Below are 18,262 nucleotides of genomic sequence, written 5' to 3' on the forward strand. Positions count from 1 at the left end.
TTTTAGAGAAAACCGGGGATATCTGGAATTCCCTACAAAGGCAGGCCTAGATCGGATACCGATTGTTGCGCCCTTGATAATGACGATGAAAAAAACGGAAATTCTCCCTTGTCCAAACAATCAAAAAATTCGTTTCACACATAGATATAATGTCGCCCATTCTTATTCGGCACTCTTCAACTGCCTGCTCAGGTAATCGCATTATCACTCTAAAACCAAAGGGCAAAAAGCCCAAACCCGTTAATCCTTGGCCCCGCTCCACAATACTCCAAACAAATGCTTCTCCATTATCGACATGGATCCGCCCAGGCTAAATGCATCCAATTACACGTGAGCATGGGCATGCATATAAAACTTCGATGCTGTTAGAAATATCAGTCCAACGATCATTTTTGGTTTAAAATGCAGGATAATTTAGGGCGATGACTGTAATAAAAATGCTAAGCTCGGCACCAGCAAATAAAGAATTATCAGAGTCTGCATACCGCTGGACTGCTGGGTTTCCGGCATCTATTCAAGGAAAGACAGCTGAGGATCAACACAGACGCGGTTAGTACAAACACCGATCCGACATCCTGCTGAGACAAATCTTTCTGCCACTAGTGAGATTTTAATCGGAACTTTCTGTTTTGATAGCCTAGGGCTCTAAGTAGCAAATCACCTTGATTAACAGTTTAGTAAATTCATACGAAAATGGAAACTATTGTCTATTATAATTTTGTTAGCAAATCATATTATTTCTGCGACCCAAAATTTTACTTTTTTTTATGTTGTTGTTCAATTTCATACTTCTAGAGAGTTTCCCAATCTATTTCTACTTATATCAAAAAGGATATTTTCAATCCTAGGTTATTCAGATATTTCAATTGAGTAGTTCTTGCAAATGAGTCCTGTCTCACCTTAATTTTAGTCAGAAGCCCCATTTTATTAAGCTTTTGTTTTACATTGCATATTATTTGCTGTTAACATCTTCAATAAGAGATGGACGTCAGTTGGCTACAATTTTGCTTTTTTCATTCACATCGTTAAAACCCAATTTGTTGGTATTGTGACGTTGATCATTTTTTCCGTCGAAGAACTTTGGGGAGGGATGGGATGCAAGGCAATGAATTATGTTCCGCAATGTTTTGTGAAGTCTTCGTTTTAAAATACCCTAGTGAGACCCCATTTCAGCCCCACTAACTGCTAACCACTAAACGAAGCGCTCTCTTAAAGATGGAAGCTGGTTAACTTTTAGTTTGAAAATATAACCTTGTCATGAAATAACATCATTTCTGAACCCACTAATCGATCAATCAAATGCAACTCTCGAGGACTTGGTGTCAAATGATGCTTGATTGGCAATTTACACCACGGTTTGTTTACAAAGCTACCAAAACGAAGAATAAAGTCTAAACTTGGATATATATACAGGTGGGAAACCATTTCAACATGAAAATAATTCTTAAGAAAGCGTTAGCGTAAGATCGTCTGTTCGAATAGTGTGAATGAATGCCTGACACTGCTGGGCAGCTCCCCAATCACAACAGAAATCTTTCGCTGCGAAGTGAACTGCTTAGATTTGATCCTCCTTCCTAAAGCGAAAAATAACAAACAGCGACTACAAGTCCATGCAGAAAGCTATATTTCCCTTGGAACCATAGCAATCGACACGTACCCCATGCCGCTGTCGTAGCATGGTCTGTATCACATCCCAACCCACTATCGCAATTGATAAATCAAAAATAAAAATTTTGTCGTCAAATGCGTTCTTGAACTTGAAACACTGCCATCGTCATCTTGAAAATCTATTCTTGGGTGGAAGAAGATAATTTCTTCAGCGTCTTGGCTTTCAGCATGACGACCAGTTACGTGACCAAGTTGAAATATGTATTTACATATTTCTTGTTTTCTTTAAAGAAATTCAATAAAGACACAACATTTTCGTCAGGTATGCACAAATGCACGTGCATTGTTGCAGGGAACGTGTCGCGAAGTCAGCCAGTCTATCCCATGTGCTTACACTGACGGTAATAATAGCGACAGTATCGATTGAGTCGTGCTTGCACCATATCGTAATTCAATAAAGTTGTAAAAGGTTGTTTAAATATAGTCCTCAACGTCAAGTGAACCGAGAATGCTCTGCGTGCAGCATTAGTGCATAGTTTGATTTATTAGACGTTGTACATTTTTGATTGTATTAAGTCATACCAAGCGATAAATTGACTAATTCTTCGTTTTGTTTCAGCTGCGGAAGGAGCAAGAACATCAGAAGCAAATGTTATGGAAATCATTTCAAGAGAAAAATAAGCTCCTGGAAAAACAGCACAAAATGGAATTAGAACACAAATATCAGGTAAGAAAATTTCCGTTATGTTTTGAATTATTTGAGGCTTCTATTAATAATAATTTCAAAATGCTCGACACTTTTCTGTAATTGACTGCAGTTCCAATCATGAAGCTACATCTAAATATCCGTAAAATTTGAAGATATCTTTGGGTTCCTTCTCAAGTTCTACACTATTTCCAAAGTTCAGTTTTTTCACTGTTTTTTTCGTAAAGACAACAAGTAACTTGGTCACAGGGAGCCTGAAACACGCGGCTCCAAGTTTTCACTTTATATGTGGCATCAGTACTAGACCAGTCCATATTTTGTCAAAAGATTCTAAAATTGTTTTAGAAAAACCCTGAATCCAATTCGTTCTTTGTAACAGACTACGATCACCAATTTCAGGATTATCTAAACAAATAAATCTGATTGGAATATGCCAATATGAAAGTATAAATTTCATATTTTAACACCAACGAAGGTTTTGAAATTAATACCAAAAGTAAAAACATAACAATTAAAATGCACTTTCAAAAGAAAACGAGAAAAGGATCCTTAAAAAAGCATAAATTGCAAGATAAAGTATATAAACTGAAATCCAGATATTCCATTTCAAAATTCTTTCATTTTTGAGTTAGCTCTTTTCTCCGTTTCTATAAATTTTGGTTTGATTTTTTTTCTGTCAACAAATCCTTTGAACATTATCTATATAGTCTGCGGCGCTTTCAAATGGCGTATTCCAGGAACTACGTGAACAACAACGGGTCGCAGCCGAAGAACAACAAGCACGTGAACGGCGCGAACGTGAGGCGATGAAACGAAAGGATTGCAGTGCAAATGCCAGCCCCGAAGTCAAACAAATTTTGATGGTACGACGACGCCTTTTTAACAATTTGCTTGGAAACATTTTAATTGTTTTGTTTTTATTGTAGAGCTTTATAATGAACAAGAAGAATCAGTCGGCAAATGGTATGACCACATCATCACCGTATAGGAACAGGTATGCAAAAATTATTCAGAATTTGTGAAGTTTCCATCTTCGTTTTATTTACTTCACTTTCTCCTCAGAGAAAAAATTAGAGTATAATCCCTCCATTAAAACATAGTAGGGTCATCAAGAGCTTATTTAATATTTAATAACGTCTCTGAAGAAGTCCTGTATACTATATTAAATTCGAAGATTGACAAGTTCTTTGGAACGGAGAAAGTTCCGGTGTAGTTCGCCTTGTACGCAGTACTGCAAACATTAAGAAACCTTCATTGCCTCTTTTCATAAGAACGATTTGATCAACGCATTGCAGATAAAACAGGATTTTGAAATTTTGCAATTGTAAGAATATAAAAAGTTGCCTTATTAACCGCTAGATGATCATTCGTTCTGAGACCAATTCACACATATACAAGTATATATCTTTTCTTAAATGGTTCAAGGGATCTATCGATCCACTTCTAATTGCTATGATAACTACTTCATCCCAAATTACGGTAATTCTTGACAGTTCTTCAATTGCAGATCATGCCTGACTTTGTCGGAAACAGAAAGTCAAAACGTAACGTACGAATGTGGACAATGACGTTAGTGACCAAAAAGCCACTAATAACCTACCTAGAAGTTCCATTGCTTTTTCGGCATGTTCATCGTCATTAAAAAGAAAATGATGTGACAATTATTGTGCTTAAAATGTTTAACAGAACACCAGAATCATATCAACAAAAGAGCAATACTTTGAATAAAATTGAGTCAGTCTAAAAATGTCACGCTTGAATAGTAAGTGGCTTCGTCCTTCAGAAGTGTTTGGTGAAGCAATCCATGTACCGCACTCTAGATTAAATTCGAATATCCATTTCATGAGATTTAGTTATCCGATATATCAGTATGATGACTTAACCGACATTTTCAGGCTCTTTAGAGAGATGGATACCTAATTCACCCGAAACTAAAACTAACGTAAAGTGTACGTCTGACACTGTCTGCTGTATTACGCTGTGGGCTATTAGAATGAAACGTGAAAGGTTATCGTACACAGCGAGCTTTTTTGCAGTTTGCTTACATATTGCGTTGGAAAATTCAAATCAGAGAAAAGGGACTTTCAATCGAAGTATTGCCAGAAGTGGACTTATCCTATCCTATCCTCCTGCTCATTGAATTGATATTATTCTATACTATTCTGTTTGATATGTTCCCCTAATTACCAATGACGCGGCAGCTTAAATCGAGCCCTGGCTTCCAAAATACAATTCGCCTAAAACTCAAGGTTCGCTGTTCGCTCCTTTCAATTGCTAAATCCTAACAACGATCTGCTGCAGTTGTACATATATCGTATCCTTAAATAGATATAGTGAGATCATCAAATATATCGATCAACTCAGCGTTGTTCCTGATTCTTCAGTATAATTCCTCATATATCGGACCAAATATGCTTCGTAGCATTAAGCGCTCAAGGATATTAATGGTATTTTCAGATGCTTTGTCATAATCCAGATTTCATAGCCAAACATTTACACAGGTCTGTCGATAATCCTGAATATATGGTACATGTGGAATTTGCTCTTCCTGAGTACCTGTCTTGCTTTAAGAATCGGAAGGATCGAGTAAAAATTCTTGTTTGTTAGCTTTATTCGCTTTAAAATTTCCTCGACTTCCTGCGGTTCTTTTTCAGGTTTAATCCAAGATATATGAAATTGTCCGTACTTCCGAAGTTTTATACCCCTGTTGTCATATTTTGTCGTGTTGGCGTTTTTATTTTGCTTTCGTTAACTGTTATTCCAATATCCTTTGCTGCAGCCTGCAGATCTATCGAGGTTGCTTTGAGTATTAAGCTTGCCATGGTGCTAACATCATCCGATTATGCTACTAGCTAGGTTGATTTTGCTAGTAGTGCCCGTTTTCTTGGAATTACATGCTCCAGAGCTGCATTGAAAAGAGTGGGAGCAAAGCCGTCTCCTTGTTACAAGCCTGAGCATATGCTGAACATTTTTGTTAACTCTTCTTTTATCTTGATCTGGCATTCGATCTTAGCTATGATCAGTTTCGTCATTCGCATCATTTCTGTTAGGATTTCAAACCCGGGCACTACTTAAATGGTACACATGTTACGATCTATACTATTGTAAATGGATGATTTAGTTCACTATGATTTTAAATTCCCATCATTTCTCAAGCATTAATTTTACTGAGAATAATTAATCTGTTGTGGACTACTCAAATCCAAAGCCCTATTTCACGTTCAGTTTTCGATCACGATCAGTTTTCGTCAGGACTTTATAGGACGAAAACAATGGCCAAAACCTTCTAGAATTATCACAGCGTAGTATATTTCACTTCTTATATAGTGGAAATGTAATACTCTCGCCAGTCTTCAAGTATTTTTTCTCCAGTCAGTATCATAATCAACTTGTGTAGACGAGTGTCAAGTATGTTCTGCTTTTTCCCATAGATCAAGCGTCATATGATCAACAGTGACAAATACTATATGTACGTCATTCTTTTTCATACAATCATCTTCTTGGCTCTCATCTGCAGATTTTATATATCGATGATCGTTCTATATACTTTTTGTATACATCGTTACTTATAGAATCGGTACACTCCTCGTCAAGTCAGTCAATTTGTCGTTTACCAACAAATTCTACGATCACCTTCGCTCTTGTCTTATCTCATATGCGTCCACGTTTCAATGATGCCTGTCTCCATCAGGAGATTCCTCCGAAGTGTGTTGTTTTGACTCATATTCCGTTGCTACCTAGATACCTACCCTGCCTGAGATGAAGCGATGGCGTAGGCCAGGACGCCAGACAGTTTTCAATGGTACCGAATTGGTGCGCCTCGACGCAAAACCGGAATGTCTGGAGTTCTTTATTAAGGCAGGCCTAGATTTGATGCCAGTTGCGCCGTTGATGATGATGATGAGTCGCGAAAAGTTCTGATATCCAATATGCTGGTGGCAATTGTTTTCCAATTAGGATGTAATCTGTTTGGTTTATCTCGTTGTGGGAAGCATTTCTAGCCTATAACAAAATTTCTGCTTCCATCCCATACTAGAGTAGTACTACATTCGTCCTTGGTTGTTTCATTCTTGCCATCAGCTGAGACATGACAACCTATCAGCTAACAATTTTAGCTTTAGACGTATATTGTCGCTTGCTGTTGGGTTTGAGGCCTGTATTGAGATGTTTTAAAAGTTGTGGGTAATAAACGCCACTTCAAACTCTCTGCTTCTCAAGTCCTTTCCACTTGACGATAATAATGTGCGATAACATATCATTTATCATGCATCCAAGCCATTTCGTTATTTCCGCTAGGATATTGATATTATATCCTAGAACTTCCTGAAAAAGTATTATCAGTGCAACCGTTCTGTTGAGCGTCTGAACATTCAATTCTGGGCCCCTTTGATTGTTGTGTTGTTCCCATGCTATCCGTTTTGTATCTATTCGTTATTTGTTCTTGTTGTTATGGATCAGTTTTGCTGGGATGTATAAAAGAAAAGAAGCATCATTTGATATAGTATTTTTCGATCACTATTGTCGTGTATCCGCTTAAAGTCTACGAAAATTTAATGGACACCAATTTTAAACTCTCGTAAACCATTGATATGCAGTCAATCGTTCAGCTCGAAAGTCTTCCTAATACCTCTTCTCACTTTGTTAACGCACCTTTTGCTTCTATTTTCTAAAATTTTTCTAAATATTTTATATTGAATTGTAATGTCAAGTCAATCAGGCGTTGATCGCTATTGTTGTTTATGGAGTTTGTTTCCTCCAGCATTCACCTAACATATTTTTTCTTGTTAATTTTTGCGTTGAAATCATCTAGCATTATTTGTTGCATAATACCAACCAGATTGCGTGATCCATTCTTCGTTTGCGGGGTCATTTCTGCAGTTCCAATCCGAAAGTTTACTGTAGGTTCCATAACACATTTGAAGTTTTACAGGAAGGGTCGGCATTGTGCGCGATCTCTACTTCATAAGCGCGATCTTTATTGGTGTGCCTATCATTAGATGCGGAAAAAACACCTTCACTCTCTTCCGATAGCCTTTTTCTCCTAACGGGTTCTATTAAGAAATCCAATTCAACATCGATACACTTCACTACCAATGGGCCAGCTCGCAGTGTTTGCCAAAATTATGATGAAAGGCTCGTGAGTTATGGCATTGGAGGCATCTTGTGCATTCAGGTCTTCAGTGGCTTTTTGGAGAGATAAGGTTATATTGAGCTTTCTCATGACTAGAGGCAATACAGAGTATATCTGAGGAACTTAGTGCTGTTTCCCACGAATATTTTCATCGTAAAGTTATCAGTAAAATTCATGGTAAATTACCTTGATCTGATAATTATAAGGGAAAGTGCGAGAAATATTTTATTTTACTTCTTTAAAGCATTCGAGTGGGTTTACCATGTAGGTTTGTTTTCCCACATATCTTGGCTTTTTGACGTAGATACTACCGTTGCTGGTTGAGTTCACAGTGCAGGTATTACAGTTATCTCTATTACTGTTGTTAGTATTGTTGATTTTAAGATTGTTGGTTTAATTGCATTTTCTAAATAAAAAAATTGTTGTCATCGGGTTGGAGGATTTACTGAGCATTGCTGGTGGTTGTTTCGAATGATTCTATCGTTTTGTTAGTTTATTTTCGAGGAGATCGATTTTGTTGAGAAATTATTAGCTTATTAGTTTTTCTCTTTACATTGTTTAGTCTATCCGGTGGGCAAATTTTGACATTCTGCCTGCCTGGAATCCCAATAACGTGGTATTCTTGCTTTGAGTTTCATATTCGCTGATACCAGTTTTATTTTCTTCATTGGTTGTTGTCCAATCAGGATTGAGTCCCTTATTACCCTATTATCCTTATCATACTTAGCCAACACATTGTTATACTTCTAATTGACTCGCTTGTTGATCATCTATCAGAGAAATGGTTATACCTAGTTTTGTCCGGCCATAACACTTTGCTCCAATCATTACTCACTCAATTCAAATGTTCTTGAGCAGACCGATGTTTTTTTCAACATTGGTTGTTGTTATTGGTTTCTTTCAAGGACGTCGAACATGAGGATATCAGACAAACCTGTATTTCTCATCGATAAACCTGCAATTTTCAAAGGCACACTAAGTTTTTCTAGTAAAATTGACTAAAATTCTGCAAATAATTTATTTTGTCAATACTGCGTTGTTTTCTTCTCATTTTTACCAAATTTTGTAGGTTCTTAATGTCGCATAACCTTTGGAAGTTTCCATTTCAATCTTTTGGGTAGTGCGACAATGCATAACATGATCCGATTGTCTCCTGTTTTTAGCAGGCAGAAGATTCAGAAGTTTAAATTCAAATTCCCACCATTATGCAGTCGGTCAGCATTCTCCTAACTATAAATGATTGAACAATCACTCTAAAATCTTATTCAATCTTACATGGAAGGACAACAAGCCTTGCATTTCCGAAAAATCCAGTTTCTGTGTTTCGATTTGGTTCGTTTTTAGTAGACTTGGATTGTTGGTATGAAAAGGGTTTCACAAAAAAGGTTTCAACTTCTGAAATAAGCATACGAACACAAAGTTTTAGATCGGGCACAGTGTTAAGAAGGGTTGAATATTTTATTTGAAAAAACTATACATTGTCTTTCAAGGCATGATTCGGTGTTGTGACCATTTGGCACTAACGATTTTTTGAGTGTGATAATCAAGGGAATAGTTTCTGTCCTATGCAAAGGCTGACGTTATAGGTTGCCCATTTCCAATATGTCCGATTTATTTTATAGTAGGTATGTTTGGCTTGATGATAACGAATAGGACGGTCTTTTTTTTGTAATTTTATAAAACGTCCGCTTCATTTCTTTTTGGAGTCACTAACTCCTTTAGTAAATGCTTCTCCAAATTGCTTTAATTTCATACTTTCATCGTCCTATATATACTGGCAAAGAACAAACACATTTACAATGCAACCGTCATGAAAGTAAAAGAAAATTCTGTCTAACCATTTATGTGATTTCCTATAGACACATATAGGCTTTTTAGCATATCGTGTTTGCCTACAATCCCATATGGAGGTTATATTCTTTTTCCATTTAATTTAATTTATTTAATTCCTCCCGTCGTATCATTTTTGGGTTTCCTTGCAACATTGTCCACAATAGAGGAAACATGATAATTCCTCAGAAATAACATACTTCATCGATCCATACACTTTAAAGCTATAAAAATCAGTTTCACACGTTCAACAATTAGAGAAATAAAGGAACAAATTAAAACCATGCGACTACAAAGAGATGATAAACTTATAATAAATATGAATACACTCTTCGACGATTTCGGCGACTACGTATCTATTTAACGTTGCTTTTCGCCCATAATCACATCACGATGGGATCGCAGGATTAGGCCACGCTCGTAGGTTCTCTCAAGTCACAACAATTAAACGACTACCCCACTACTTTACCATAAAATCATTCTCTGCTTAACTCCATTCATTCTGCATTTTCCAACTATGAACTAAATTTCATTTGCTATCTCTGACTTTCTGCTCGTTAAAAGCACTGAATTATTCGATACCTTTCGAAACACTCCTCTAATTTAATACTATGATGTTGCCGACATCCTTCTTGAAATAATTAGGTGAAAAGACATCTAATCTGCAATGTCTCATCTACCTTAGTTTGAATCACTCAAATTGTCACTCACTTCAAAATTCAAAAATCTCAACACCAGTATGAATATTCAAAATTCCTTGATCCACTTGTTTCAAAACAAATCAACTATCATACAATTAACTTCAGAGATAAAATATTCAGTTGGTTAGATTGAATAACTTAGCCTTCTTGAAATCAATGAATTGGGTCCTGTTCTGTGTATTTTATGTTGGCCGGGATGTACATCCTGCTGTCCAAACTAGCACAACACTCTCACACAAAATGACCATCTAACGACGAGAATGATCATCAAGAAGCGATCGGAAAACACTTCCGCGAGGATAAAATCAATCTCATCTATCGTGACCCCGCACGTACACCTGCACTCACATCATTGTCCCCCTCAAAACAGTTTTCCTCAGCCAGCGGTCCAGCTGGATCGTACTAAAGCAATTTTTACTTTCGTCTACCCCAACCTTGAACTTCTTATTTAAAGAAGAAAATCACATAAAATGTGTCCCTTTGTAAAAACATTAACAGCGCCCCAGCCAGAAACAAACGATGGCTAGACTATGAAAAATATGCAGTATTAGCAAGATTCGATGGAAGCAAAAGTTCGATGATTTTTTCGCTATGCTATGTATTATAATTATATGAAAATCGGTTTTTGAGGAAAAGTATCAAAGGCAGGTTTTGCAAATGCAATTTCGAAAATGAAAATTTAATTAGTCAATTAAAATATAATTTTTTTATATAAATGAAGATCGTGATGGGGATTAGGAAATTGGAATGAATATATTAGAGAGACAGAGGGGTGCTAAAACGTGAGAAAAAAATGCTGCATAATAGGAAATGGACTCTCTCATCAGATTGTCACTGTGTAAGGCGAGTGAAATGTTCCACATGTAACAAAACCGCGGACATTACATGTCTGCGACAGATCTGTGAGCGATGGTCTTACTTTAAATAATTTGTTCAAATTTGGATAATGTCTTCTTTACTGCATTGAGTTATCTTTAAATGTAGGTTACTCAATATTGGTGCATGTCATAACAGAACTTACAAAATGTCCTAAAACTTATGTCGGCATTAAATTAATGCTATAGCCAGCTTTTTGCAAATTGCGGTTTGAAAAACGATATTAGATATCAATTCTTCTGTAAACAACTGCAAGAATATGTCCAGCAGAGTTCGAAGATTATTTTCCGCAATAACATTTTCGATATCGGACTCGCTGGGTAGTTCTTCAGAGTATTTTTTCAATTCTAAAAATTCAAAATTAGGCAAGAAGATCTAAAAGTTTAGGTTCTCTCTTATGGCTACTTGTATCCAAAGTGATAATCTGTAAAATTGATAATAAAGTTTTAAAAAAAGCTAGTATGTAGCACCATGTGACTCTAAATTCAACCCTAGACCTAGTATTACAAACTAAATCCAATCCTAATTCTCTCATTTCTTTTCAGAAGTGTCGTGAAAAGTTCATCGGGTGAATCATTGCCGGCTGGTACCGTACCTAGTTCACACCCATATAAAATTCCTCAACCTCCATCAATAGCAAAATACGATTCCGATTTTCCGCTACGAAAAACAGGTAATTTTGTACTATTTCTCGCAAGCATTGAAATTAGTCATAGATCAAAGCGCGAGACCAATCAATTTTTTAGTTATTTTTATAATTTTTGGTTTAATTTAATTGACCCCAAGTAGCTCGCTTTTTTTGCATGACTGTGATAAAAAGTTTTGAATATTTTGATTAATTCAAATAATATAAATGAATTGAGAAAAAATCCCTTTAGAAGGAATCATAACAACCAGAAAAATTTGAAATATCCATTTTGATTTGGGGTAAAAATTTGCTAGAAGTATTTTGTTTGACTAAAACAACGTATATTTATCAACAATAACTTGTTTGTTTAGTTTTTGTTTGGAAGCCAATTGAGAGTACTAAAACTTAAGACAACTAATGGAGCATTAATCTTTTTTCATTTAAGATTGTTGCCTTTTAGCTAGCTATTTTTTACGATCATGTCTCATACTTTTTTCGCAATAAACAAACTAAACTAATTTAGTGAGAGTAAGATGCTTCTACGAACACCCAACTAGATAAAATATTGAAAATTTGAGTGAATACGCTTCAGTGTTTATGTTAAAAGGCTTAGTAAAGGGGGGAACATGTCTCGAATTTTCTTGGTATCATATTAAAACTCCATAAGTGCAAAATATAATAATTGAATGCGAAGTATGCATTGGCTAAGCCATTTTGGATTTTTTTCCGTTTGTTATTAAGAAAATCAGGTAATAAGCTAAATTTAAAAGATAAACAACTCCATTACATACTTGCGTTAAGAACACCCTAAATACGACAAATGGTTAGGAAGGACTTGCAACTAAAAAGTGTCCTAACAATCAAAAGAAAACAGAGTAGTATTGCAAATAATTATATGTAAATTATGTTATGGCTCACAGCGTCCGAACCGAACTTGCTGAAGATTCGTTTGAAACAGAGTGTAATTGAACGTAAGACCAGAATTGGTCCTTTGGCAGCTCGTCGTCACGAAAGGCTACTGCATGCTGCACAGAGACGCCAACAAAAGCAGAACTCAGCATTGGCAAGTACGTACCCTACCAAATCAAACCAAAGTGAAACAAAATTAACAACATATCAATTTATATCATCTTCATCAAAACTATTGTTAGTTTCTGTACACATTTTCTTTTTTCTGAATTCGATCTAATTTGTTACTGTGAAGATTGGAAAATGTGTCATTTTCCAGGAAGCAAAGCGTAAAATATATGAAAAAATGTTATTTTATTTGTATATGTTATATAAACGCAGTAGCTTAATTTAACTATGTCTTGATTGCGTTCAGTTTTACGTTGTCAATATGCCGAAACACTCTTCTTTCATTTTATTAAATTAGAAAGTAATTCGAACGAAGTAGTTTGCTCAGTTCAAGTGAGAGTAATTGCTGTGTTTATTACAATTTACTAATGTGTTTTTACTAATCTTTAATGAAGCGAATGTTGTTTTCATTGTCTAATGTTCGCTCGTGTTGAAGTTTTGTTTGGAATTTTATTTTGATAATTTCTCAATAATTTTTCGTTGTAAATTTGATTTTATTAAGAGTGTGCTTATTATTTAGAGGGAAGCTTGAAATGAATATTTGTTGTTCAGAACAGCTTTCTAGCAGAAAGCTATAATCAAAGTAGTGAACAATTTCAATCAAATCGAACAGTGCCACCCGCTCGTCCTCTGAGTACTTTCAACAGGATCGTGATTGTTTTAGGTTTTAGATTATATAAATACAGACAGAAACTTTGTCTGTATTTATCTACAGCACATAATTTATTCAATTCAATTGATACGGAATACCGTGATATTGCAAAAATTGCGAAACTATCAATCCCACGTCTTTTTGCTCCTTTATAGCTCCACTGAAACTGAAAATATCCCTAGATATTACTCTACAGGAAGGATCGGTTTTTAGCTGGTCACTACATACTTTTTCACTGCCGCATTTCCCCGTCACCATCCAAATCTCTTTAGATGACGAAATCATATTCGCTTTGGTTGGGCAAATTTTTGCAATTGGCTCTTGAATCGGACATATCGCCACTAATGGCCTAGAATATACTATGGATTCTCTTCGACTCAGTGTGGAGAAATGGAAGAATTGGCAAAAACCAGTTAAAAACTGAGTTTACGATAAGGAGGATATGCTTAAAAGCCCATCTATAAGTTGAACATTCCTTACATTTTCTTTGATATTCTTCCTTGGATGTTCGCTGTTCTGTCTTGTGATCTAGCTTTCGGTTTTGCGGGGTGCCAGTATCTCGGATCCTACCATTTCAACATCTCTCACTCTTACTACGACACAATTTGTGTCGCTCTACTTTGGTAGCTTCAAAGTGCATTTAGTTAGTAACTTACTTGACTCTTGCTTATTCTTTTGCAGATATGGTATATCCAGACAATCTCTTATTTTCGTATTGTTATCCAATTTTGATGTTCAATCAAAATGTCCTTTAATTTCATTATCATGTGCAACTGAATTTAATGCAGAGTATTACACAAAGACTGACACAAACGTCTATGGCAAAACCGAGACAACCAGGACGAGGGACAAACGCTCAACTAAATCTACCATCGCACCGACTTTGTTGGCAGGCAATTCTAGTTTTTGGTTTTTCCAGGTTCACACCTTCGCCAATATTTCAACTCTTCGGTAGTTCAAAATACTGACCCCGAAATGTATCCTTACAAAACGCTAGTGGTTTAGATCGCCATTGGAACCATACCGCAATATTCTAACCCTCAAATAAACTAGCTTTACCAGTTCCATAAGTTCTTTTATCGCTTCAACTGTTAAGCGCGCTTTACGAAAATCAAATTGAAGCACGTATCCGTTGTTAATTTACACTCGTGGAAATTTTTGTAAATATCTTGCCACAGAACTTTACCTAGCCCATCCAGTCAATAAATTATACGGCTTCATTCAGTTTCGGCAAGGAAACTAACTTTTGTCTTCTTCCTCCCTTAGGAAAACGCCAGCCTTCAATTGTTTTGTTTGGAATTTTAGACTTCTTATGAGTAACTTGACTATATACTTAGCAGTCAGAAACTTTATCCCTCTTCTCGTTGGACCTGTGTTTCGTTTAGAATCAGTATCGGCTGGTCTCGATAGATTGCTTCATTTTCCTCGTTCATAAACCTGATCTGAATGGTGAACCTTCATCTCAAACAAAATTGTCTTCACATTCAGTCATGGTTTTTGGAATGTTATTTTTTTCACATGTCAAAATCGATGTTCTACCTGCTCTACCTATGATACATCATTTTGGTTCTAATCACATAATATCACTATGTTCACTTTCATTTCCTAGGTATTTTTGGAAAGCGAGTCCTGTGCTGCCGCTTTTAAGATATCTTTGCGCTTTCTTGAGCACAGGACCTGAGCCGCTGCCAACCACATGTCTGTGATTGTCTTCCTTTGATGAATATAGAATAATTTTAAACCTTCTGACACCCTTCGACGACACGACCCTTTTCATGGCAGCATCTACCAACTTCTGAAATGCCATGGTCGATTTTGCATTGCGAAGTTACCATATTCCAAGCAACTAAAGTATCTTTTCAATTGCATTTACTCCGTTAGTCTACATAGAACACAACGCGCTTTCCTTGTTGTTAACATCACTTTTGCTTGTACTACTGCAAGGTCAATTATAGCTGCTTATATTGCGCCATGTGCTTTCCTAATGAGACCATTGTTTTGGCTTTCAAGTCGTGTAATTTGAACTTGTCGACAAATGTCACGCATATCTTCTTGCTTATAATTTCATATGGAATTCTAGTTACATTTTTCATTACATTGCACCGGATTTTGATTTTAGCTTTCCCATTCAAAACGTTCCCAATCTGCTTTTGTAACCTTCCGCGTTTTTCCTGCCCGGTCTTTTCCATCCAAGGACTTCATTATTTGCTCTGCAACTTTTCCATATTATTCCTGTTTAATACTTTAACTTACACCAGGGAGTTAAGTGCTGCGACGATAGACATTCTATATCACTTTGCCTCGAGACCCAGGTTTTTCACTTATCAATATACGAGATGTTTTCCTTGATCAAGCTTATTATCATATCCTTCTGGTAGATTTTTTTTTCATCAAACCAAATCCAGGTTTCAACAGCATTCTCTTCCATTCATTTTCTTAATGTAAGAGGTTTCTTCGAGATAATGTCCATCTTCGTCATTGTTCTCATTGATTCTTGTTTGCAATCTACTCGCTTACTATAAATACAGTTGTGCTTCAACTTGAGCTTAATACCTTTTCGAGGACTGTTAGATGTCTCCAGATTATGTTATATATTAGGAATATCTGTGTTGCTGCTCTCGGTGGAAGTTAACAGCTTCTGCCTTGTCATTTTCATTTCATTAGGATTCACTGGCAATTTTGATTCGATTCGATGCTTGGAGAAAGCATCCACCTTTTACTCTGTTCACTCGATTTCATTGGTGTCTTCAGTGACCAGCTCCGGAAAGAGTTTTCCACTTTCCCGTTAACTAGAAAATTTGCCATTGGAACTAAGTTAGCCATTTCCAGTTTATCGCTGGCGGCTTCTCCTTCCAACTTTTAGAAGTAAATTCCCGTTCCCGAATTTGGTGTGTTTTACATTGCAGGTTATCCATAAATCATTATTTCTCGTTTGCTACCAGAACATTGTATTTACCATGACGATATGGGAATAACAGCTGGACCGTTCCCTATTTTTAACGCAAAATACACTATCAGCATTGTATGCAGCTTGGGACATATAGACTTTTATAGAAGTGGAATTACTTACTATAAATCATAAAACTGGAAAATTTAATGCGAATGCTACTATTGTTAATAGAAGGACAATAGGCCAAAGTACTCCTAAAATCTTTGGGAAATTGTTTCAATCCCCAATAACACCTTGAATGATAGTATTACTCTACGGTGGTTCGTATAACTGACCATTGAATAGGATAGCAAGCTGTTCGTCCGAGACGATTTACTCAAGAGAATCAGAAAGCATTTAAAATCCAAAAGACTCATCTTTCACTTTCCGATCTATTCTACGACATGACTCAGTTCATAGTAAGCAGCGGATCCTATTTTAGCCAAGCACCATCAAAACTCCCAGTCATGTTGATTTTTTTATATATTTTCAAATTATAATAGCTTTCTATGCAAATTACCCTCATTCTTGCAGATAGCAGTTTCATCAATATATGTCTGCTAAACTACTTTAGGACATTCACGCGGCCTCTTTTGTACTATTGATAGTTTCTCCTATTTAATTTTGAATGAGATCGTGCTTCGCTTTTATTATTACTTTTCTTTGTGCTGTAGAAGAAGCCTACAACAGCGATACAAGCACAATGACGATAACAGCATTACATAAACATAGGAAAGTCGATAGAGGGAAATAGAAACTCGTAAACAATATTTGATGAATTGTCTCTTTTTAATGATGCTGCCAGAAATTTTTCTGCTATGGTTAAATCTTCTGATAAGTTGGTATTAATGACATGACAAAAGCCTACGATCCATCGATGGAACTCTTAATTTTCAATAAAACAATAAACAAATTGAAACTAATATTCATTCCAATTCCCTCACCAAATTCATCAAACTTCATTTATATTTCCATATCTCTTAATACTAAATCGAAAACATGTACTCTAACCTATCTCTACAACAGACTGCTCCAGCAATGCATCAGATTCCGGCCCTAATTCGCCACCAGCAATGGCTGGTAGTCGTGGATCACCGACAAGTGCACCCATACAGGAAGAGAACGAAGATCCTCAGTATCAAGGTACCCGTGGTAGTATAAACGATTTATCGCTATTTAGTTCGCCATCAATGCCGAATATATCACTTGGTCGTCCGCACATAACAAATGCACATAATCCTGCCGCTAGTCTCGCTAGTTACCTAGCCCTACAACAGCAAGCAGTCGCTGCTGCAGCAGTGCCACTCATTACAGCTGGCGCGCCTGCATATTATCCGTCCTTATTGTCCATTGATCATGCTCGACCACCGGCTCCTACATCAGAGTTACCACCGCAAGCTCATGCCGCCACAATACCATTGAGTCATTTAGGAATGCATCAGATGCCGGTGTACGGACAGCCAATAACGGACGCACAAGTTGCTCATGCTCGTCTGAATAAGCAGGGACATCGACCCTTAGGACGAACACAATCTGCCCCATTGCCGCTTGGACATCCAATGTTGACTGGAACCGGTACCGTGACCATCGCTCAAACTCATTACGAAAACAGTGATGTAAGTATAAGGATCCTATAACATAAATATGAAGGCACAAGCTTCAATTCAATCGAACAGAAGGCGCAATTTAAACAATGTATGAATATATTTTTTAATATGACTGCTTGTGCCTTCACACTCTTATAATATCGAAAATGTTTCGCGTTATTCATCAAATTTCTCCCATTCCATTGAAGGCCGAAAGACAAGCATACGAACAACATCATATACTCACACAAAAAATTCGACAAACTGTTCTTACAAGAAGCGGTCGCGAACCACAACTCAAGGAGGAAGAGCCTGCTGAAGTGATCGATCTTACAGACAAGAAACAACCTCCCAAAACGGTTTTAACTAGCACTGTGATAACAAATACATCTCAAATTATTCCGGAGGATGCAATGTCCCGATTAAGAAAGGATCAAGAATATCTACAGCAACAACGTGAACTTATCTTCAAGCAGTCCCTCAATGTAAGTTTCTTTGGTGGTTTGGGTTTCGAAACAAATCATTTAACTTTTATTAG

The 18,262-nt window shown here is 36.5% G+C and overlaps 1 protein-coding gene across 8 annotated transcripts in view; it reads left to right on the forward strand.

The window, feature by feature from the left end:
• The window catches only part of LOC119658055 (histone deacetylase 4), a 322,316-nt gene that overhangs the window by 293,049 nt on the left and 11,005 nt on the right, over positions 1 to 18,262 (forward strand). For 5 of the 8 annotated variants that reach the window (XM_038065300.1, XM_038065303.1, XM_038065304.1 and 2 more), the window contains 7 exons: positions 2,228 to 2,335; positions 3,022 to 3,177; positions 3,241 to 3,308; positions 11,398 to 11,525; positions 12,401 to 12,547; positions 17,165 to 17,754; positions 17,934 to 18,209. In XM_038065300.1, the coding sequence (XP_037921228.1) occupies positions 2,228 to 2,335; positions 3,022 to 3,177; positions 3,241 to 3,308; positions 11,398 to 11,525; positions 12,401 to 12,547; positions 17,165 to 17,754; positions 17,934 to 18,209 (1,473 nt within the window). The remainder of the gene's footprint in view (positions 1 to 2,227; positions 2,336 to 3,021; positions 3,178 to 3,240; positions 3,309 to 11,397; positions 11,526 to 12,400; positions 12,548 to 17,164; positions 17,755 to 17,933; positions 18,210 to 18,262) is intronic. The other 3 variants (XM_038065301.1, XM_038065302.1, XM_038065308.1) reach the window with 3 other exon arrangements.

Source organism: Hermetia illucens, chromosome 5, assembly GCF_905115235.1.
Source record: "Hermetia illucens chromosome 5, iHerIll2.2.curated.20191125, whole genome shotgun sequence".
NCBI lineage: Eukaryota > Metazoa > Arthropoda > Insecta > Diptera > Stratiomyidae > Hermetia > Hermetia illucens.